This window comes from Ixodes scapularis, unplaced genomic scaffold, assembly GCF_016920785.2.
Source record: "Ixodes scapularis isolate PalLabHiFi unplaced genomic scaffold, ASM1692078v2 PGA_scaffold8__174_contigs__length_109621045, whole genome shotgun sequence".
NCBI classification, from domain to species: Eukaryota; Metazoa; Arthropoda; class Arachnida; order Ixodida; family Ixodidae; genus Ixodes; species Ixodes scapularis.
The window spans coordinates 30,437,382-30,461,352 of record NW_024609883.1 but is presented as its reverse complement, the minus strand read 5'-3'; the positions used below and the strand labels follow the sequence as shown (position 1 = coordinate 30,461,352).

The 23,971-nt window shown below is 48.1% G+C and overlaps 1 protein-coding gene across 1 annotated transcript in view; it reads left to right on the top strand.

Annotated features, from left to right (window-relative positions):
• The window catches only part of LOC121045782 (1-acyl-sn-glycerol-3-phosphate acyltransferase epsilon), a 107,155-nt gene that overhangs the window by 64,627 nt on the left and 18,557 nt on the right, over positions 1-23,971 (top strand). The window contains exon 5 of the mRNA XM_040499030.2: positions 10,865-10,943. Within this exon, the coding sequence (XP_040354964.2) occupies positions 10,865-10,943 (79 nt within the window). The remainder of the gene's footprint in view (positions 1-10,864; positions 10,944-23,971) is intronic.

Genomic DNA, 23,971 nt, shown 5'->3' with positions numbered 1-23,971 from the left:
GCAGTTTTAGTGTTTACGAACTGGACTGGCTTTTAGTTGTGTGTTGTTGGCTATTATCATTAATTTTTACCAGATTGGCTTCAATGGGCTAACAATGGCTATAGGAAGTATAGTTGTGGATATTCATGAATAACCATTTATAGCCATTCAATGGATATTCATGAATAGCCACTCATAGCTATTCAATGGATATTCATGAGCAGCCATTTATAGCCAATCAGTGGATATTCACGAATAGCCATTCATAGCCATTTGAAGCCAGTTTGGTAAAAAATAAATGGTAATAGCCAAAACTAGCCACATGAAGCCATTTCAGTTTGTAGACAAAGAAACAGCTGCTAATTATAAATACTAGTCCCTTTAAGCCATTTGTAGCCAATTCAAGCCACCGAGGTCAGGAACAGATGATTATAGCCAATAATAGCCAAGAATAGCCAATCCAAGCAACCAAGTCGACAATAGATGCCTATAGCCAATAATATCCAGTTGAAGTCATTAAATTTTTTACACACTCCAATTGCATAAATTGTAAATAATAGTTGCTGATAGCCATGTATAGCCATTTCAAGCCAATCTAGTAAAAATAGGTGCTAATATCCAATAATAGCCATTTAAAGTCATTTTCAATCATAATTACCGTAATAGCAAGAATTGTCAACTATATTCACAAATAGCCATTCATGGCCATTTGAAACCAATCTGGTAAACAATAGGTGGTAATAGCCAAAAGTAGCTACATGAAGCCATTTCAGTTCGTAGACAAAGAAATAGCTGCTAATTATAAATACTAGTCACTTTAAGCCATTTGTCGCTAATTCAAGCCACCCAGGTCAGGAACAGATGATTATAGCCAATAATAGCCAATCCAAGCCAACCAAGTCAAGAATAGATGCATATAGCCAATAATATCCAGTTGAAGCCATTCGAATCTATAGACTCCAATCGCATAAATTGCCAATAATAGTCACTGATAGACATGTATAGCCATTTCAAGCCAATCTAACAAAAATACATGCTAATAGCCATTCATAGCCATTTGAAGCCAGTATGGTAAAAATAGATGGTAACAGCCAAAACTAGCCACATGAAGCCATTTCAATTCGTGGACAAAGAAATAGCTGCTGATCATAAATACTAGTCACTTTAATAGCGAGTTCGTTTCACACGCACTGGCACCGTTCGAGTTCTCTCCCAGAATGCATCACACTCGCAGAGTCTTGCACGGAAAACTGGACTGAAACGAACTCGCCAAATGCACCGAGTGCAGAAGACTGATGCTGCTGCCATCTATGTTGTAGAAAAGGTACCGACTTCAAACCGAAACTAGCGCCTTTCTGTTCCGAGTGACACGTGGGGACGCGAGAATGCAGTCGCTACCAACGTTTATCTACAAACGTTGGCAACTGCAACCTGTAGTTTATAGTTGCGATGTCTTCAAGCAGCTCGGCTGCCGTAGAGATAGTTACAGACGGCGTAAATTTCCGCAACCAGCTTTCTACAAAGCAGCTGGTTGCGATCTTTCAATCCTTATAACCGTTTACACTGAAGAAAAGTGATGATGGTGTCCGAGCAGAAGCTTGATCCGTTTGAGCATGGTATTATGCGTGAACCACTGAAAGGGTACGGCTTAAAACTAACCTGTTGGAATATCCAGCAAAACTGGGACTTTCGATTTGGATCGTCATTATAGGTGGATTAGATATTAGCCTTGGTGAGGGCGTCGAGAACGAGAGCTTTCTCAAACAAAATACAACAAGGCAAGTTAGCTGCGTAGGTAAATGTTAAACATGATGATGTTGCCCAATCCTCGGGTAAAGTCACCATCTTTAGCTTTCTCTGATGCTTATTGGGCAGTCAGAGGTTTCTGCTGGGGGAGTTTTATCGACAAATGTTAAATTTTTCACCCGCACACGGATGGTGATCGACATCTCGGGGGCCACTGTTGCGTTTGTTCTGAGCATTTCTTTACACACTGGTATATTTCAGCGTTATACGGCAACAGAGCGATTTAAAACCTGCAAATAAATCAAGGGTTGCCAATTGCTTCCTCCGTGAAATAGCAGACGCTCACAATTCAAGCTCGCGTTTGATTTTGTTTCCTGCAGGACGCGATTTCTATCAGAAATACTTTTTTTTTCCGTTCGGTTCCGCGACACATCGTAGCAGACGAACCCTCGTCGTCTGCTCCCGCTCCTCGCCGGCCCCACCGGAGCGAGGCATGACGGGATTGCATTTTGGCGCACTCCCGATTTTCTCGGTGCAGCGAGTGCATGCACGCGTGGGGTGTCAGCGCTGAAACGAACACGGAAAGTGCAACCACTCGTGGAGTGCCGACCGAAACGAACCCGTTCCACGCTGCGAGTGGGCACGCGTGGGCACGAGTGCCGTGAAACGAACTCGCTATAAGCCATTTGTAGCCAATTCAAGCCATCCGTCAGGAACAGATGATTATAGCCAATAATAGCCAATCCAAGCCAACAAAGTCAGGATTAGATGCCTACAGCCCATATTATCCAGTTGAAGTCATTCAAATCTATACACACTCCAATTGCATAAATAGCCAATAATAGTCGCTGACAGACATGTATAGCCATTTCAAGCCGATTTGGCCAAGAACTGCCCATAGCCAATAATAGTAGACACTTGAATCCATTCATATTGAAAACATCATGAATACTATGTCACTAATTGTCACTAATGTTCATTCTGAAGCGATATAAGGTGATATTGTTAAGATGATATGCTGTTGCTAACAATAGCCACTTGAAGCCATTTTCATTCATAAGTATAAAATAGCAGAATATTGTGACCAATTAGCACTAATAGCCATTTTTTAGCAATTCGAGCCAACCAGGTCAACAGATGCCTATCGCCAATAATAGCCATTGGAAGCCAACTAAGTCTGCATAAAATTAAATAGGTCGAAATAGTGCCTGATCATCATTGACAGTCACTAGATGTCATTTGGGCCCCAAATCCGCCACGTAATTTATAAACATGATAATATAGCCAATAATAGCCATATAAAGCCAAATCAGTCTGCACACAATCAGGTGAGTCGAATTAGTGACTAATAGCCATTGAAAGTCTCTGGAAGTCATTTGGACCCCGAATCTGTCATATAAATAAAAATATGATTGTATAGCCGACAGTAGCCATTGGAAGTTAACTGAGCCTGTATAAAATCAAATAAGTCGAATTAGTGACTGGTAGTGATTGATAGTCACTAAAGTCATTTAGATTCCAAGCCCACCTTATTATTTATAAACATAATCATATAGCCAATAATAGCCATATTAGGTCAACTCAGTCTGCACACAATCAGGTAAGTCGCAATAGTGACTAATAGCCATTGATAGTCACTAGAGGTCGTTTGAACCACGAATCTGCCATATAAATAAAAAATATATTATTGTATAGTCAATAATAGCCATTGGAAGCCAACTCAGCCTGCACACAATTAAATAACTCAAAATTTTGACCAATATTCATTAATAGTCAGTATAAGTCATTTGAACTCCGAATCGGCCATATAATTTATAAATATAATCATATAGCCAATAATAGCCATATGAAGCCAACTGAGTCTTCACACAATCAAATAACTCGGAATATTGACTGATAATCATGCACAATCACAAGAAGTCATTTGGACCCTAAATCTGCCATATAATTATAGATATGAATGTATAGCCAATAGTAGACTTTGGAAGCCAACTCAGTCTGCACACAACGAATAAGTCTAAATAGTGACTGATAGTGATTGATAGTCACGGAAGTCATTTGGACCCCAAATCTACCATATAAATTATAAACATGATCACATAGCCAATAATAGCCATGTGAAGCCAACACTCTGCACACAATCAAATAACTCAAAATAGTGGCCAAAAGTCATTAAAAGTAACTAGAAGTCATTTGAACTAAATATCTGTCACGTCAAATTTTGACCAAAAAGCCAAAATTAGCCATTGAAAGCCAACTCAGTCCGCGCGCAATCAAATAACTCAAAATAGTTACAAATAGTCATTGATTGTCATTAAAAGTCATTTGGGACCGAAATCCGCCATATAATTAGGAAATGAAATCAAATATCAAATAATAGTCATTCAAATTCAATCTGAGACATAACATTACAAATATCACGCAATGGTCACTAATGGTCATTAAAGTCCGTAAGTGGAACTACCTAATAAACAGCTGCTTGGTTTATATGCCCCGAAATGGCTTAGGATATTGGCCCAGAGCCATTAATAGCCCTTGGAAGGCAATCTAGTTTATACTCATCCAAATAACTCAGAAGTATAATTCAATAGTCATTGCAGTTATTAGAGGCTAACCAGGCCCCGAAACGGCAGGAAATACTGAACCGGACACTATTTCTACTTCCTTATAAATACAGACTCTTCGTTAAACAGCCAGTGTAGCATTTACTGGCTGTAATTACTACGTCGTGTAGCATTTCCAGCCTCATTGGAAGTGAATCTCATATAATTAAAAAAAAACATGACCCATGGAGCAATTACATATTTGAATTGCTGTGCTTTATTTCTATCTGCAAAGAGCCATTCACTACAGCTAGTAACAGCCTTGTAAATATACCAGCTTGAACTTTAGAAATAACTAGAACACAAAGACAGAAAGGACAGGATATGACACACAGCTGACTACCAACGATATTTTAGTGTAAACTTCTTCCTCGCGCTTTTGCTCCTTCCTTTTGAGTCCCAGGCGGAGCGCGATAAACCTATTTTATAAATTGTCCTATTCCACTATTAGAGATCACTTCCGATATTTACACTTCTACAAAAAAATATATACAAATCATTTGCACAGTATTCCTAGCAAATTATTGTTTTTGAACTAACCCGCCACATGCTCGTGCTGTTGTTGTTCGGGGCGTGACATTCCGTAGGTATTGTCTTTCTTTTTTGTGTATGGTGATTGATGGCGTGCTGACACAATCCTTGGCGTGCTCCTCGATGGCGAACGCCTCGAGCATTTCGCGATCATGAGGATTGTTGTTTCTTGCAAGAATGGTACCAACAAGCTCAACTCTTCACCGTTATGTAGTAACCGCCATTGCCTTTAGGGTGGTCCAAAAACAGTAAACTTACTAGAAAGTGACCAATTGCCAGTAGGTCATTTGTATCAGTTGTAATACATAAACCCATATAATCTAAATAGTTACTGCTAATATGAAGCGCATCTCATTATTAGAAATACCGTGTATCCGCTCTTGGTCAATTGGAATCGGCCACACCGATTTGCCATATATTCACAATTCCTGATAGTGTGAAGTGAATAAATAGTGTAGTGAATGACCATTATGCTTTTAATTTCGAGCTCATAGTTTACCATCCCACACCGAGAGATGGCAGCACTTCTGCGTCTCCCGACAACCCCATGTATTTTGGCTCCAGTTTCCAGTATTGGCAGTCAATGGTATTTGCTGATACTTTGCGACTCCAGCGACCGGTAGGGGTCGCCATGATCGGGCAGATATGGCGCTTTAAAACAGGTCGCCCCGTGGCAGGTGCCAGCTCAACGCACAACGCTCGGGTTTCAGCAAGGAAGCATTGGATTCGAAATACTTTGCCCGGATTTTCGTTTGCTACTTTTCAAACCTGCTGCGATGCGCTTGGTGTAGGCGAGCTTGCAGAGCCTCGACCTTCTTCGGGGAAGCGATGGAAGGACTGCGGTGCTGATGAACGTTGATAAATGCAGAATGTCTGGTTCACGCGGTTGCGTAGGTTGCGTCCAGAGGGACCTGGGCAACACGCTGATACGACAGTAGATACAGAGTCACGGGGTACAACTGTTTAATCGCGCCAACTGCCGACAACACGTAGTCACGGAAGCGACGCAGAAATCGCCACCTGTTCCCTTCAGTTCAGTGTCTTCCCGCTAGGTGCCGTTCGTTTTCCTGGAGTCGCGAATATGTTTAAGCCCCAAAAAACGGCCTGCACTGTGGGAATGTGTATGCTGACAGGATCTGCTCAGTGCCACAGCGCAGACTATGGTTGAAACGAAACCCCAGTCCTGTCGCTCGCCGACCTACCCCTGTACATTGCAGTCATTGGCTCTCCCAAGCGCTTGGCGAGAGAGCTCCGGATCTTTTAGAGGGTAGGTACCCGTCAAAAGATGTATGTGAGCTCACTTTCTTTCCTAGCACGAAGACAGCCAATTACGGTCATCTACAAAAAGACCCCAGAAAACACTTCAATGTAAAATAATGGCGCGCAGGGACGACAAGGAGGTGAAACATCAAGCTCATTATCTCTGATCAGATTGCTTAATATAATTCTTTGCTTTCTCATTCAATGAGATCCTGCTCATTGACTGTCTCCATGTTGTTCTGGAAAGTGAACTCAGAAACGTTTTTTTTTTCTCTCTAGAGGGCGGAAAAGAGCGAGAAGAGATACGAAGGGCAAGAACTGACGAAGCGCTGCGATATTTTTAGTTCTCCTTCTTCGTCCTTCGTATCTTTTGGTGCTGTTTTTACGCGACAAATAATAATAATAACTTTTTTTAATATGGGAGACATCAGGAAAATTTGCTGTAGTGGTTTGACTATCATCTCTTTACAAGAGGAAGCTTACTACATTCTACACGCAGGACATGAGGTAAAAGTAGGCGCTGCAATTAGGTACAATAGATACAGGAAAAACATTGTCTGGCCCCTGCTGTGAAGTAAGCTCGCTTTACGGTATTCACTACTTTCTTCGAGCTGAAAATTACTAAATACAAAAACGGACATGACTCTATCAGTATATTTCAGCGAGTTAAAATTAATTATATGCCACCGACTTTAATTTAATAAAAAACAATATTACGACATTTTTTACTATTTCTTGTTGGGGCAACATTTTTTCCTAGATATGTAGAATTTCCAGGCTATGCTTCGTTGAAGTTATACGAAAAATAAAAATAACTCTTCACAACTGTTTGGTTGTGCTTTGTTCGAGTAGACAATTGTTGTCGCGTAATCGACACGCCATCACCTCGGCTTCAGCTGGTTTCCAAAATATACGCCAATAGTAAATGCACTGAGTAACGGCAAGGACCCTTAATGACTAGGGGTCTTAACCCCCGGTGTAATTTGTTGGATACTATTGCATGCGCGGACTTCATTTAATTTGTTAGAATACCTGCACGGCCTGAAGAGGCATGCAGGGCAGAAACGCACTTACATACAAAATAATCAACGCAAATGACAAAAAAAAAAAAAAAGATTAGATATTACACAACGATTCAAAACTGAAAACATTACAGTCACACAGGACGGTCTATTAAAATACTCTTGCACCTGGTAAAATAAGCCACTCTGGGTTGTGTCGCATTACTGACATTTGTTACCCCCTCGTTTCGATGGGTTGCCACATTCTCCCATTCGTCCATCCACACTCTAAAAAAAGTATGTGCGTCTACTTTCACGCACAACACTTGGAGAACCTATCAAAGCAACTTGCGGGGGCAGCTCAGCGAATGACGATGCCGAAACATCTGTTTAGACAAAAAAAAAAAAAAAAAAAAAAAAAAACCGCATCTCCATGTGGTGAATGATGTTGATTGGGGCGAAGCTTTGGTGGTGCTTGTCTGCTTAGATGGTGAGCCACAGCATGCCGAGCCTTTATTTCGTTTTCATCCATGTCACGCTGCGGTCAAAGGCTCCAATGCGTATATAACCACGTTCCATACCACACATTTTCTTTCTGACATGGATGAAAACGAACGAAAGGCTCTGCATGCTGCGGCTCATTGCTACGCAGACAAGCCCCCACCAGAGCTTCGCCCCAATTAACGTTATTCACCACGTGGAGATGCGGTTTCTTTTTTGCCCTACACGAGCACGGGAGCACGTGCTCACGTGCTCGTGAGCACGTGAGCGCGTGAGCTCACGAGCAGGAGCCCGTGCACCCGACGGCGGACGGGCATACGGACATGGCTAGCCGCTAAGGAGCTTCGCCCCTAAAGACGCAGACTGAGTTGTGACATTAAGCAATGGAAGCGTGACGTTTTGGATTTCTTAATGTCACAACTCAGACTGCGTTTTTTGGTCTAAACAGATGTTTCGGCATTATCATTCGCTGAGATGCCTCCGTAATTTGCGCTGATTGGTTCTCCGAGTGCTGTGCGTGAAAGTAGACACACAGATGTTTTTGGAGTGCATCCGGTATATTGATACACGCTTTTTTTTTTCAGACAGATGTGATTTTTCGAGCGCAAGTTCACTCTTGCGTACGGTAACTCTCGTCGTTTGAGCGTTTCGCAATATATAATATAATTTTGTTTATTTAAAAGACATTGCAGTCCCCATATGTGGTTACATAGTACCTTGAGTTGTGATTTAGCATTCTTCACGATACTCACAACCTGCCGAGTCCGTTGGAAGAACAGTGCGTGCCCCCTGATCATGGCGATGAGCCGACGTCCTACATGGAAGGTTCTCCTGTGTGCAGTTGACCTTGCAGCAATATCAAACAAACGCTGTTAAAAAAAAAACAAAAAAAAAAACCGCCTTTTTTATGCATTTCTATTGGGAACGTGAGCAACCAAAAGCGTCGCCGTGGTCGGTTTTCTACCTGCATTCCCTGACTAGTCAAACGCAAACTACGCCTTTAGAGGGACCAATAGACCGATCTCACAGCTAGTTTGAGTACGCCACCGCTGCCGCCATGCATCGTGGGAGCTGTAGTCTTTCTGCACGCGCGACAACCCCGCTGGATCTCTGCGCGAGCAGAGCACGAGGCGATATACAGTTATGGCGGCGTCAGGCATGCGTGCAACGCTTGGTGAGATCGGTCTATTCTGCTTTCATCGACTGAAATATGAGACACATATACCAAACTCAAGAGTGACTGTGTTGTTTTAAGAACATTATGGCCTCAAACTTTCATCGTGTTTCTTGCACACACCTCTGAACTCGTTGTTCGCAACTCCTGGTCGCGAAGCCAAGATAGGAACCAGAATAGGGCGCCATGAAAATACCTCGTCGCCGATCATTCGTGTCCGCCACATCGTCGGTCGGAGGAAGTCTTGTTCTGTGTGAACAGTTCTTTAAGGGATTGTCCGGTGATATCTGGAAGTTACTAAGTTTTCGCGCTGGTGACGTAGAGTGGGCTGACATATACTCAGATGTGATATTTATTTAATTAAAAGGCGCCTCAATATTTGTTAAATCAATACCGGATATCAATACGCAACTCCACGCCAAGTTTCACAAGTATGCATGGCTGGTCGTGTTGTGATGTCACACCAGGCATGGTAACGTCAATGGGGGGGGGGGGGGGGGGCGTTGATTTATCCCCGGTTTCGATCAACATGGTTGATGGTGCGCACAAAGTACATCGTCAAAGTACTGAGCTTTCCTCAATACCTTAAATGGTCTTTCTCTGAACGAGGTTGTTTTACCTAGTTTTACCGAGACAGCGGTGAAGGACGGTCGTGGCCTTTTTTTGCATGGTGTTAGGTCAGAGCTTCGGTTTGGCGAACGAAAACGCCGTGTGTTTTGCGGGTACAATTTAAGCAGGTGGGCACTGTATAAAATTCAATTACTTGCGCGGAGGATGATTAAAAATGCGGATATAGTGCGGAAGATACTTCTAAAAGCAATGACAAAATAATTGAGTTGTTTTCTGGAATACAAAAATTTACTGGACAATCCCTTTAACCATTTCCGACTAAGGCACCCTCATATTGTCCCACGGAAGCCAACCTTACAGAATTACGAGTAAGGTGCCGCAGAACATTTGTGCCGTCACATGCCTTGAGCGCTGTCAATGGAAGTCACTCGATCAGGGTAGTTGACCAGGCGGCGAGTACGTCCCTGGAATTCGTGACTACCACACGGTGTGCATTGAGTGCGCACTCGTGCAGGAGCCTCCATCCTCTCGGGTTTGTGTGAGGTGCAAATCGGTGGAGCAAACAAACAAATAAATATACTTACATTTTTTTTAATTTTAGAATTTCGAACGTTTGGAGGTAGGGAAAACACATGGGCTCGATGTGTTGATGTCACAATTTAATTGTGCACAATGTAATCACACTGAGTATCAGGAAAACACTTTTGAACGTTTCTGTCACTAAAATATATGTAGGCTTTTTGAACAGCCTAATCTTGGTACGATTAACTCCTTAATCTATTACTGTATTACTCTATATCTGAATCTCGCAAATCTGTCATCGTCCAGGCGTGTGACTATTCGAAACTTCCATGATTTTGTCGCAAAATGTTTGGAAATCTCCGAACATTTGAGTTATTTTTGTAAGCTTGGTTAAATCGTACAAAGTTAAGGCCGGTACTATTTCTATTCTTGGACTTGTGGTCTCAGCATTTTAAAAACCGTAGCTGGAAACCAATATAACGTCACGAGACTGTACTAGCGTACCTAACTAAGGTTGATCTCGCCCCCTTTTTGCATTTTCACCTTGCTTCTATTATTTATTAATGAAAGCCTCCGATGTATGCTATTGGTGATACATTGCTTCGGGCATAGGACACCGGCAAAGACGAGGACACTCGGGGGCGTCCGTCAGGCAAATGATCTTGATTCAGTGGGCGCAAGGTCCCATCTCGAGGGAGGCTTGACAATGAAGACGACGAGGTAGCAGTTAGTGACCGATATAATAATAATCTGGAAACTAGAAGATGACTAAAGAAGAATAAGTAGAACGCTGCAGGTACCTCGTCAGAAGATACTTTAGCCTTTGGTCCCAATGTAACATGTTAGGAGAGCGCTTTCGCCATAAAGACAAAGCATTTGATTGATTGACAGCTTCTCTCGGGGGATTGACAGAAGCATGGACTCGTTTCTATGTGGAGCGTACCTACGTGTCAGTTGAGGTTTCCTATGTCGCACAGGTGTTCTTTCACGGTGACATGAGCGACGTCGTGCAGAAGAAGGAGCGAGCCTTCTACGTGGTCAACCACCAGTCCACATGTGAGCGCTTCTTTGTGAACCATGTACAGAGTTTGAACTGCCCCCTCAAGAAAATCCACGAAGGTTCATTACTCGTTCACTTTTGAAGCGAGTTCTCCTTAGAGGTCGCATCTATTCAGACGTAATGTAGCTCTAAGCTGGGTGTCGAACCAAACCCGAACCGAAAACCGGAGCAAAACCATTATTTTTGATCAACCAGCGACAATTGATGATATGAACTTTTAGCAAACCGTTACCGTGTTCCGCGTACCGCACTACTGGAGCCTTTGAAGCATACTTCTAAGCGCGCCCCCCGCAGTCAAGGAATCACCTGGGCGCTTGCTTAAAAGCATGCTTCAATGGCTTTGGTAGTACGGTACGTGGAACAGGGTAACGATTTGCTAAAAGTCCCTCATAAAACTGAACCGGAACGAAATCATAATCTCGTGTGGCGGTTACTGGTTCATTGAAAAACGATTCGGTGTAACAAAATGTGAGTCGTGTCGGTCGACGGTACAGCGCACTCGAAAAACTGTCGCGCAAGCTTGCAACACACACTTAAGACAATTTTCGCATAGAAAAAAGAAAACGAGGAAAAACGAAAAAAAGAAAACTCCTTTCTAACGACTATAAAACTTGCGGCTAGACTTTTTTGTGACACTTTTATAGACGGCGCGCTACAGGCACGTAGCCAGGATTTTGTTTGGGGGGGGGGGGGGGGGGGGGGAGGGGCGCCCATGAAAAAATGTTGTATGATTGGGAGGGGGGGAGAGGAGGTCCCAGCAAAACGGAAGATTTCGGGGGAGAGGGGGGCGGGCCCCATGGGCCACCCCCCTGGCTACGTGCCTGGCGCGCTAACAGGTTTGTCCTCCAGTTGTATAATGTTCTCGGCTTCGATAATTTCCCTACTTGGTTGACACTTCTGCCTAACACGGTACGCTGCGGTAGTTGAAATGCGCCGAACACCCACAATCTCGAGTGTGAATTCCTTGGTGGCCGGGGTTGGCTTTGACGAGGATGTTGTTTTGTTCACGAAGGCGGTCATTGAGACACCGCCCAGCTGGTCCTACGCAGTATCTTTCACAGGAAAGAGGGGATGAATCAACGAGGTAGAGGGGCTTAGAGTGATAAACCGGAAGTTCGGAAGTGGCACCCCGCCGGTTGCCGCCATATTTTACGCAAATGTGACCACTCGTCACGTGACCTCCCAAGAGCCGTGACGTCCCAGCTAAGATGGCAGCGCCCAGAGCTGGCGGATGCGAGTTTGTTCGGTGCGCGGTAGCCGTGATGTGCAGCTGCTTTCCGACGACTTCGGGCTTCTTCGTGCTCGGTGACGCAGGTATAATGTGAAAATATGAAGGAATGAGACTTTATACCGTTTTTGCGCAAGATCGCTCTGGATCATCTGGATATTAACGCCTGTGAGACAGCATCAGCTCTGCATCGCCGTACCGGTGCTTGGATTCCGGGATGTGTCCGAGGATCGATAGAACTTTGAGTGCTTTTAACATGAAATTTTCGCATTCTCTTAGCTTTGTTTGAACGTTGAATTATCTAAGAATCTACGCGAAATGTATACGTCGCGTTAGGGCCTAAGGGAAGTTGTTTCAGCCCTCCGTCACCGAACAACCATAGCAACTTTTAGCGAGGAAGCTCCTGCGATTTTAACCTTTTGTGCTAATCTACGATTCTACATTCGATCGCTTTTCTTCCTTTTTTTGTGTGTGTGTGCGAGTGCGCAGTGCACCCTTATTTTCAGCTACGAGGTTGGCGTTTTATTGAGTATGGGGAAGAACAAATCGTTGCAGGCACCTGCTTCAAAGCTTTTTTTGGTGCATGCATAGATTAACTGCGCATTTTTTCTGTTTTGTAGGATTTATTGCAGCTATACTCTTTTCCATCAAGAGTGCATTGTATTAGTCGGTCAATTATTTAATTGTTCTAATTACCTGGATAAGATGATTCATATTTGTGTTCATCCCTTGCCTGGAGAGCAGTCTTGTTGAAAAATGTTGACTACCATTCCTTTCGGTCTTTTCAATAGACTCTTTTTAAAAGTGTGGGCTGTCTATACTTCGCATCACCGTAACTTGGAAAAGGCCAACCGCCACAGCCCCCTCGAGCCAATCAGAGAGACGGAGCGAAGGTGTGTGACAAATCTGTGCAGGCGAGCACTCTGGTGATATGCTGTCATGTGCCTCTCTCCAATGTGTGTATTGACTCACCGAGACCGTAGCCTTTGCCGTCTGCCAAATTCTGATGAAACAAATTACAGTAGCTATACTGTAATTACCCCAGGCTTTCAAACTTTGGGTATTTGTTCGACAAGAATGTTATGTCCGCCATCCCTGTGAATTCGGCTCAGCACCTATTGGACTCGAATGCTGCATTGGCCTTCGACGTGAACTGGGGCCCATTCGTGTGCTTTGCGCCGAAAAAAATGGTGACGGTTGTGTTGCTTGATAAGGTTCTGCAAAGGGTCTATTGTGTCATGCATATAGGAAGTGTCATGCTATATAACAATGCATCAACACATACTATTAAACTATATGGTCAGAGGTGTGTTTGTTTTTTCAATTAACAAGTTACAGCAGTGTGCTTTAATGCTATTATCATGTGTGTAGTTTTAAGTATCCTCTCTGCAATGCCTACGAAGGCCCCTGGAAAGAATAAATTAATAAATAACATTTTCACATCACTGGAGTTGGTTTTCGGATGCACCACATGTTCAGGAAAGGTTGATTGAGTGCAGCCCCTTGCAGGAAGTCTGCCAGTCTGGTATGACCCCTTAATTAATATTGAAGGGTCAGAGAAGCGAGTGTCCTCGTAAGGTCCAGAGCGTGCAATGGACACAATTCTCGGTGTGTAGACTCTCAAGGCATGAAGGCAAGCGGAAATATGTTTATCTGGTTAGTGTATCAAATATGTTTATTTCCACTTGATTACAAAATTATTGATTCTTAGTAAATGGTTCCATAACGAGTTCTTTCTGCGACAGTCTCGTGTCAGGCGTTCAGTCGTAGTACCTGTGGACCTTGTTGTCGGACGACGCTCCTGGCACGTCGGTGTTCAGTTTGGTCGAGTGGCAACTTTGACCGACTGATGCTGTCTTGTAATCATACGTCATGTGCACTGAAGCTGCAGGGCTGGCTTCTAATCCGAAAATTTTCCTGGTAGTTTTCGGCATCAATGTAGCAAGTTCGGGCATGTATTGCTTACGTGGCTGTGCCTTTTGCTGTACCGTTGACTTGAAAGCTGGCAACAATTTTTGTTTGCTATCCAAGTCTGGTGATGCTTGCAGTTCACTTTTGAGAGCAACCAACCATTCTATTCCTTCAAGTCACTCAGGGGCATTCTCCCTGAAAGTTGGAAATTGTGTGCTTCGTGGAGTGGACACAGAAAATTGGTGTCAGCAAATTTTTAGGTATTGTCCTTGGACGACAACCGACACCAAATCCACTGTCACTGCATCGCCGCTCACCTGCTTTGTCGTGCTTACCTCTTGTTGAGCTGATGGACATGAGGAGGTTTGGGGTAATCAGGGATTCAGAATCTTCGATTCAGCACCTTCGGCATCAGGGACAAAGGTCGCCGAAGGTAATCCTTAATCTCCCGTGGTCGCTCCTCGAGACGTAATCGAGGGTCGTTTGGCACGAACCCTCGCCGACCAATTCATTGGTACGGGCTGCTTTGGTAGACATGGTAGGCTTCATGCAGTGGTAGCAAAGTGGTTTTCGGTCGCACATTCGCATCACCTACGTTTTCCTCGGTGTACTTTGTTGAGCACAGTCCTACACACAATGTCGGGAATGCTTCAGCGTTAGAGTGTCTCATTGAATTGGCATTGAATACTAAGGGGCAGCCGGTGGCGGTCGTCGTGCCATTGTGGCGTAAGTTGCCCTTGGTTTGTCAGATGCCGCTTCGCTCGCAGAAGTCTCGGTTGAAATACCTGTCAAACTTGTTCCGAAACAATCTCGGCAATCAAAATAAAAGCCGGGCAACTGATGGCAGGAAGTAGCTTCCTGATCTCCTCCCAGACAACGTCGTGGGTGATGTCGTGGATGCCTGGGAGGCTGGCGTCGAAGTAGTAGCTGGACAACTCGAGTGTCGAGACGCCGGGAAGTTGTTCATAGTGGCAGGCTCGGGCATGCAGTGCACATTCCATGTTGGAAGCCTCAGTGATATGAACACTTCGACTGTTGTTGGGGGGTTGCGGACAAGGCTGCCGAAGGTGTTGTCCCTCACGTGAGGCGCATGGGATTCTTAGGTTCTTGTCTTCTGTAGCATCAAGGTCGGCGTGGGCGTGGGCGCTCGATCAAGCGCAAAACATCCTCCACGAGTGCGGTGGCGCTCTCATTGGGGCAGTGTCCTGGACAGAATCAAGAATGCGGCTCTCTTTCGTTGATGTTGGCTGACGGATGCGCGCTTCAGCTTGATCTTGCAAACTTCCCATGACGTTAAGGAGGATCCATGGTTCTCAGACCAGCGCCGGCAGTTGCTTCCACCAGAAGTATAGGTTCTGCAGGAGCTGGTTGTCTGTCCACCCAATGTGGCGGGCGACACTGTCATATTGTTCAATCCAGTCCTTGACGTCTTCATACAGCTTGCGTGAAAAAGCGTCGGAGTGTGATTTGCGACGGGCATGCAAACAATGGTGGGAGGGGACACGGTTTGCTGCTACAGGTTTGTCATTGTTGGCTTAGTCAGCTTCGGATTTTCTGACAGGAGACCGAATTCCGGTGGTTTTTCCTGGTAGCAGCAACTGGCTCGGATTTCAGGTGCTTCGTGGTGTATTTCCGAGGTTACTCCTTGTGGTACTCGGTCGTCTTGCGGTTGTTCTGCCAGGCTCGGGTCAGGACTTTGCCTACGGCTCGACAGGGGGTAAAAGACGCAGAATAGTCCGCCAGCCGTGTCCCATTATCGGGTAACTCGGCTGAAGAGCCGCCGGGTTCACACAGAGTGAAGGGCTACGGGTAAAGTGCCCAGTACCTCCACCTGAACATACGATTACAGCTGAGCATGACCTGCAGTGTCCCAGAATAGTGAATATTGATAGAAGATAGTACTGGAACAAGGATCCGTGACAGTATAACAAAACTAGCAGAAGAGATCTATCCTGACCACTGAAGAAGCTGCATTGCTTTAGTGGCATTCTGTCCGAATAAATCCTCTCCTTCGGGGTTTGGCGACTGCCGTGGAGGAACTGAACTGAAATGGATGTGGGACCACTTTTCTGGTAATGAGCCACTGCAGACTGTTGCCACAAAGCGGCGTGAGCTGGGTACGTAACACGCTCGATGAAATGTCCGGACAGCTTGCAATTCGCGTAACGAGTGTGGATGAAACGTTTGTGTTGACGAAACGTGCGACAGACCAGCGGGATCAATACCAACCGCAACACCTGTGCTCCGTGAAAGTGCACGTCTACGCCGGAACAATTTCGGAAGCAGCACAGCATCACCTAAAGCATGGCACAGGAACTACCAGCTTGAAGGCAGCTCTTCGGTGCGCCACACACCTGTGCTCCGTGAAAGTGCACTTCTACGCCGGAACATTTTGTAAGCAGCACAGCATCATTCAGCACGGCACGGGAACTACCAGCTTCAAGGCAGCCTTCCGGTGCGCCGCACAACCGAAGTGAACCCTCGGTCATTTGATCGAAGCTGCACCGCGATTGCACACCGCCAAGCACGACTCAGGCAATTTCCGACGCTAAACTGTGTATCCAAATATATTGCACACACTTCACTGCAAACCTCGAAGATTCCGATGGTCAACGAGAGCACAGAAACGTCGCTTTAAATTTTATCCTAGCGGTATCCGAATCAATCCGAGGTCCGAGCAACGTAGGTCAGATTGTCTCTTCCGTGGCAATATCCCGGTCGGTCACCAGCGAAATGCACACCGTTTCTCCGTATTTTCACGTTATACCTACGTCAAAAACCACGCTGAACTCTGAACTCGCTTTCGACCGGCCTCATATGACGGCTTCCGCGTCTGAAATCAACTCGCCGAGACGAACGACAACCAACAAAGCATCCGACAAGCTCCGGCCCAGCTGGGGCCAGCCGCTGCATGGGCGCTGCCATCTTTCCTGTGACGTCACGTATTTGGTTTGGTCATGTGACGTGTGGTCAAATTTGCGTACAATGGCAGCCTCCTTATGGGGGTCACTTTCGAGTGCAGACCGGAACCCCGGTTTATCGCTCTAAGTCCCTCTACCTCGTTGGGATGAATAGACAAACCCCTCAACGCAAAAACACAAAGTTTGTTCTATGAGTCTTGGAGCAGCAGGACATGCTCGATCTGAGGATGTGGTCGCGTTTTTGCACAGGCTGGAAAGTTTGTTAGGAGCTGAAAACACTAAATCAAGGTTCAGTCTGTTCGCTGTTTTCTTTAGGCCGTGACAAAAATTGTAGATATTGCCGCGCGCCAAGTATGGGCAGCGCGGCCGTAGCCTAACGGTTATCGCGCTTGCCTCCCACGCGAAGGGCTAGGGTTCGATTCCTGGCCGCGGCTACGCATTTTTGTTTACACTGTAATGTGATGTTCTGGTGAATTCGAGAACCGTCTAGCTGATTCGAGTTTAGAATGTTCTATGCGTCGAACCTTCTACGTCGAATGTTCCAGAAGCCAACGCGTGTACAAAAGCGGCTCCGCGTGGCAAGCCGGAGTCAGTCTCGCCCCAGCGTTCGACTGTGCTGCTACGCCGACTTCGACGCCCGCGACGCTCTGTTATTATCTTTGTACTCTTTTATTTTCGGCACAACTTCGCCACATTAAACGTTTATTTCTTCCTGTTCATTTCCTGTTTTTTTGGTCACCACCCGTGGCATTTTGGTGGAGGTGCTGGGTACCGCATGCCCGTGCAGGGTTCCCCTCCAAGAGCCCGCAGTGCAAGTCCGGTTCCAAGCCCAGTGAGGAGACCACTCCCCGCGGAACCCGAAACTCGGACCAGCCGCCGCACCAAGGGAGAGGATCCTGAGTACGGTTTGCTCCTGGACAAGCCCAAGCCGCAGAAGACGACGATGGCCAACCAGTCGCAAGCCCCCGCCGCTTCTCCCGTCATCTACATGCCCGTCGCACCGTGGACGGCTGCTCCCTTTCACGGTGAGCTCTACGAAGACGTCGAAGGCTGGATTGACCAGTATGAACGCGTTGCCCGCCACAATGGCTGGACCGACGAGCAGCGCCTGCACAACGTCTACTTCTCGCTTGAGGGGACCGCCAAGCACTGGTACGAGAACCATGAGTCCTCTTTGACATCGTGGGACGTTTTCAAGACCGATCTGAAGGCTACGTTCGTCAACCACCACCGCCAAGAGAGAGCCGAGGACCTACTGCGAACCAGGACCCAGGGCCCCAATGAAAGCATCAGGAGCTTTGTGGAAGACGTGCTCTGCCTGAGCTCCCGCGCCGACCCTCAGGCCACCGAGGGAAAGAAACTGCGCATTTTGATGCGGGGCGTGAAGGACGACGTCTTTGGAGGCCTCGTCCGCAACCCGCCGGCAACCGTCGACGCCTTCGTCAGCGAGGCGACAAACATCGAGCGCGCCCTCCAAGCGCGCGCTTCCCACTACCAGCGGCAGCCAAGCGTCACTGCAACCGCGCTGCTTAGCGGCGAAAACGCGCCTGGTACGGACATCCGCGAAATTATCCGGGAGGTTGTCCGGGAGGAACTGCGAAGGTTGCTGCCAACCACCAGCCGTCCGCCAACCATTCCCATCGCCGAGGCTGTTCGAGAAGAAGTGCATCGGGCGCTCCAACCAGAGGTTCCCGTCACCACGGTGGCACCGCAGGAACCGACGTTGAGCTACGCCGCCATGGCCCGACGACCGCCGCAAGCTTCCCGCCAAGCCACGGCGCCGCCCCGAAGAGACGCCCCAACACCGCAGTACCCCCGACGACAGGAAGATCAGGCGCACGTTCCCCCAGAGCGACCTGCGCCGAGGAAGACAGACGTCTGGAGGACGGCCGACCGACGCCCGCTGTGTTACCACTGCGGGGAAGCTGACCATGTGTACCTCCGATGCCCATACCGACGACTCGGGCTGCGCGGATTCCACCCAAGCGACCCGCGCCCTCGGTATGGTGAACGCCCTCGGGAGATCGACGAGTACCTGCGACGACCCCAGTCCCCCGAGCCTGCGTCCCGCCGAGAGTTCCGGTCGCCGTCACCGCGACGTCCAGCTTCGCCGATGCACCGACTCCGACGTGAAAGCCTGTCACCCCTCGCTCCTCGCCGGGGAAACTAGGCGCGGCAACCCCTGGAGGTGGAGTTGCCGAAGACGACCGACGCCAAGATCCTCCACGAACGTCGGAGGGCCCCCACTCGAACGCTACCAGAGATCGAAACGACGCCCCTGTAACGGTGTCCAACAACCTAAACGTCGTCATCGACGGCCACGGCGCATCGGCACTCGTGGACACCGGAGCAGACTACTCAGTCTTGAGTGGGAGGCTCTCCCGCCGCCTTCGAAAAGTCACCAGGCCGTGGGATGGACCACAAATACGAACCGCCGCAGGGCACCTCATCACACCAGTTGGGAGATGCACTGCTCGCGTCGAGATCCACGGTGAGACGTGCCCTGTGAAGTTCGTCGTTCTGCAAGACTGTTCAAGGGACTTTATCCTCGGAATGGACTTTCTCTGCGAGTATGGCGCCGTCATCGACCTCGGGGCAAACCAGCTGACGCTGCGAAAGCCTGTTTTACCGCCGGTGGAGACCAACACGACGTCAACCGCGATCCGAGTTATCGCCGACCATGTGAACTTACCGCCGCGGTCGAGTGTTTTCGTCACCGTCATAACCGACGCAGCCATGCACGGTGAAGCTCTTCTGGAAGGCAGCGTCCAACTGCTCATTGAGAAAGGAATTGGCGTCGCACGAGGCGTAACGGATCTCCAAGAAGGACGTACAACTGTTCTTGTGACAAACTTCCGAGAGGAGCTGCAGCACCTAACGAAGGGTACCACTTTGGGCCACATTGAGGAGCTTCAGGCGCCAGTCGTGGTCACCGAAATCTCCGTAGAAACCTTGTCGTCACAGCAGAACAGCACGCCGCCGCCGCCGGTCGACATTGACCCCGAGCTCCCAGCTCCTAAGCGCCGGCAACTGGTTGATCTCCTCGCTGAATACCGTGACTGTTTTGCCACGTCGTCGAAAGTTCGCCAAACACCAATGGCGAAACATCGCGTTATTACCGACGACGACGCGCTCCCTGTCCACCAGCCGCCGTATCGAGTCTCCTTAAAGGAAAGGAAGGTGATTCAGGATCAAGTTCAAGAAATGCTCGACGACGACATCATTCAACCCTCAAGAAGTCCATGGGCGTCCCCAGTCGTCCTTGTAAAGAAGGACGGGACCCTGCGGTTCTGCGTGGACTATCGTCGACTGAACGCTGTGACGAAGAAGGACGTCTATCCGCTCCCCCGCATCGACCATACGTTAGACTGACTGCGCCACTCCCGATATTTTTCGTCGATGGATCTGAAGAGTGGCTACTGGCAGATTGAAGTCGACGAACGCGACCGGAAGAAAACTGCCTTCGTCACTCCCGACGGACTGTACGAATTCAAAGTGATGCCGTTCGGGCTTTGTACTGCGCCAGCCACCTTCCAGCGTGTCATGGACACCGTGCTGGCAGGTCTGAAATGGCAGAGCTGCCTCGTCTACCTCGACGAGGTCCTGGTATTTTCACGAGATTTTGACGAGCACCTGAAACGACTTCGAGCCGTGCTTCAAGCGATCAAGACCGCCGGCCTGTCACTCAAGCCAACAAAGTGTCGATTCGCCTATGGTGAACTCAAGTTCCTTGGCCACGTCGTGAGCAACAAAGGTGTTCTCCCTGACCCTGAGAAGACCGGCGCCGTGGCTCCATTTACGCCGCCGTCTGACCAGAAGGCCGTGAGATGATTCCTCGGACTTTGTGCCTACTACAGACGATTTGTTCGGGACTTCGCCAAGCTGTCCGCACCGCTGACGCACCTAACAAAGTTCGAATGGACAGACGAACACCAGTGGTCATTCGATGAGCTGAAACGAAGACTCCAGACACCCCCGATTCTTGGCCACTTCGACCAGTTCGCTGATACAGAGATCCACACGGACGCCAGTAACACCGGACTTGGCGCGGTGCTTGTTCAAAGGCAGGACGGGGCAGAGCGAGTCATCGCATACGCGAGTCGGACGCTGTCTAAGGCGGAGAGGAACTACTCTACAACTGAAAAGGAGTGCCTTGCTGTCGTCTGGGCGATAACAAAGTTTCGCCCATATCTGTATGGAAGTCCTTTTCGCGTGGTCTCGGACCACCACTCGCTCTGCTGGCTCGCGAATCTGAAAGACCCCTCCGGACGCCTCGCCCGGTGGAGCCTACGACTGCAGGAGTTCGACATGACCGTTGTGTACAAGTCCGGCCGGAAGCACCATGACGCCGACTGCCTGTCAAGAGCTCCTGTCGAGGCCGGTCCTGCCTGTATCGAAGACGACGACGATGAGTGTTTCCTCGGCGCTTTGGACGTCAGCGACATGGCAGCACTCCAACGAGACGACCCTGAACTGCGAGCGCTCATCGAGCACTTAGAGGGACAAGCGAGTTCGGTTCCCCGTGCTTTCTTAAGAATCCTGCATACATTCTCCATGCGACGAGGGGTGCAGTACAAGGAGAACTTCGTCAACAACAACACAGCATGGCTGTTGGTTGTTCCTGCCAGCCTTCGAGACGAAATATTCCAAGGATGCCATGACGACCCAACGGCTGGACACCTTGGCTACAGCAGGACGCTCACCAGGATTCGAGAAAAGTACTACTGGCCGAGGCTACCGAAGACCGTTCACCTATACATACGATCATGCCACGAGTGTCAGCGACGCAAGAAACCGCCAACGAAGACGTCAGGACTTCTGCATCCGATTTCTCCCCCGGTGCCACTGAGACGAAGGATCTCTTGCGTCAGCTGGGCCATGAACGAAGATCCACGGTCTGTGATGAGGACTTCAGGGGCGCCGTGCCGGAGGACAATGGACTCAATGAAAAACTTGGCGACTTCAACAGCCGTGCCTGCTGGAAGGACTTTCGTCTCGGCGTACCGTGTGAGATAATCGGTGGCGACGATAATCCAGCGGTTTCCCGACGTTGACGATGGGAAAGGGCCAAGTAAATCCATTCCGATCTGCTGGAACGGTATGTTCCAGCAGATCGGAATGGATTTACTTGGCCCTTTCCCATCGTCAACGTCGGGAAACCGCTGGATTATCGTCGCCACCGATTATCTCACACGGTACGCCGAGACGAAAGTCCTTCCAGCAGGCACGGCTGTTGAAGTCGCCAAGTTTTTCATTGAGTCCATTGTCCTCCGGCACGGCGCCCCTGAAGTCCTCATCACAGACCGTGGATCTTCGTTCATGGCCCAGCTGACGCAAGAGATCCTTCGTCTCAGTGGCACCGGCCATCGTCGAACCACTGCATACCACCCGCAGACCAACGGGCTGACCGAGCGACTCAACAAGACAATCGCCGATATGATCTCTATGTACGTCGACGTAGAGCACAAGACGTGGGACGAGGTGTTGCCCTACGTCACGTTCGCCTACAACACGGCGGTTCAGGAGACCACTGGATTCACCCCTTTCCAGCTGGTACATGGTCGGAACGTAACGACCATGCTGGACGCAATGCTGCCCCATGAACCGTCTGACAATGAGAGCGACGACGCCCAGGCGGTTGCTCAACGCGCCGAAGAAGTCCGCCAGCTCGCCCGACTCATGATTAGAGACCAGCAACGCGTCGACGCGGGCCGCTACAACTTTCGTCGCAGGGACGTTCACTTCCAGCCCGGAGACAGGGTGTGGACGCCCGCAGCCTCAGTGAGAAACTACTGAAACGGTACTTTGGACCATACAAGGTACTTCGTCGAGGTGATGCCCGACGAAACAAGAACATCATCACGCCGCCCACCACGACCTGAAGTCGTCCACGTCGTGCGGCTGAAGCCATACTACGCTCGATAGGACTGTGGATCTTATGTGTTTCAAATGACTCTTTAGTTTGCCGTTCTTTTTATGTGCTTTGTTTTGTTTTGTGTTGCATCGGGGCGATGCACATTTAAAGGGGGGAGTAACATTCTAAACTCGAATCAGCTAGACGGTTCTCGAATTCACCAGAACATCACATTACAGTGTAAACAAAAATGCGTAGCCGCGGCCAGGAATCGAACCCTGGCCCTTCGCGTGGGAGGCAAGCGCGATAACCGTTAGGCTACGGCCGCGCTGCCTATACTTGGCGCGGGGCAATATATAGTGACGCTCCTGCAATTGTGGCCATATTTCTTTATTTTTATATACCAGCTGCGATTCATGCGTCGCCTGCCCTGTCAACCATGCTTAAAACGTTGGTTGAAGTTTCGCTTGTAGCTACAGGCCATACCTCAATAAAGGCACATATCAAAATTTACACTTCCTACGCAAAACACGCCAAAAAAATTAAATAGAAACGAGCGCGCCGACAGCTAGCGTCGTCAGAGCCTCCACAGGGCGAGTGGGGCGAGTCGGGGAAAAATTCTCTCCTCTCCGTGACGTCACCCCGGTTTGCCGTAAGGGGGTGCCACGCGAACTTCTCGGGGCTAATAGGCTTCCTTTTTCCTGCGTTGCCCAGGAGACGCTGTAAAAAGGGACCCGCTAGGACTTGTTTTGGGTAGTGCAAACTTGGGCGTCTCGAACTGCCACACATGTAGAAGCTTGCCTGCCCTGGTGTGGAACGCGAGATAATAAAGAAAATACAAAGAAACAACAAAAAACTTCAAACACCGTCAAACACGCTCAAAGCGTGAACCAAAATACAGCATTTTACGCGTTCCAAAGTAAAAAGAAAAAAAAAAACGCATTGGGACGTTAGATGTTTTCACGTCACCACGCAGAGATAAAAGACACGTACCCTGGCGGTGGGGGGCGTGGATCTGGCACTTTCGATTGTCTTGCGGCGTTGAATCTAACCGAGTTCGAAAGTCGAAAGGAGTTTTCTTGTTCTTCAACAATGCACAAAAAAAAAAAA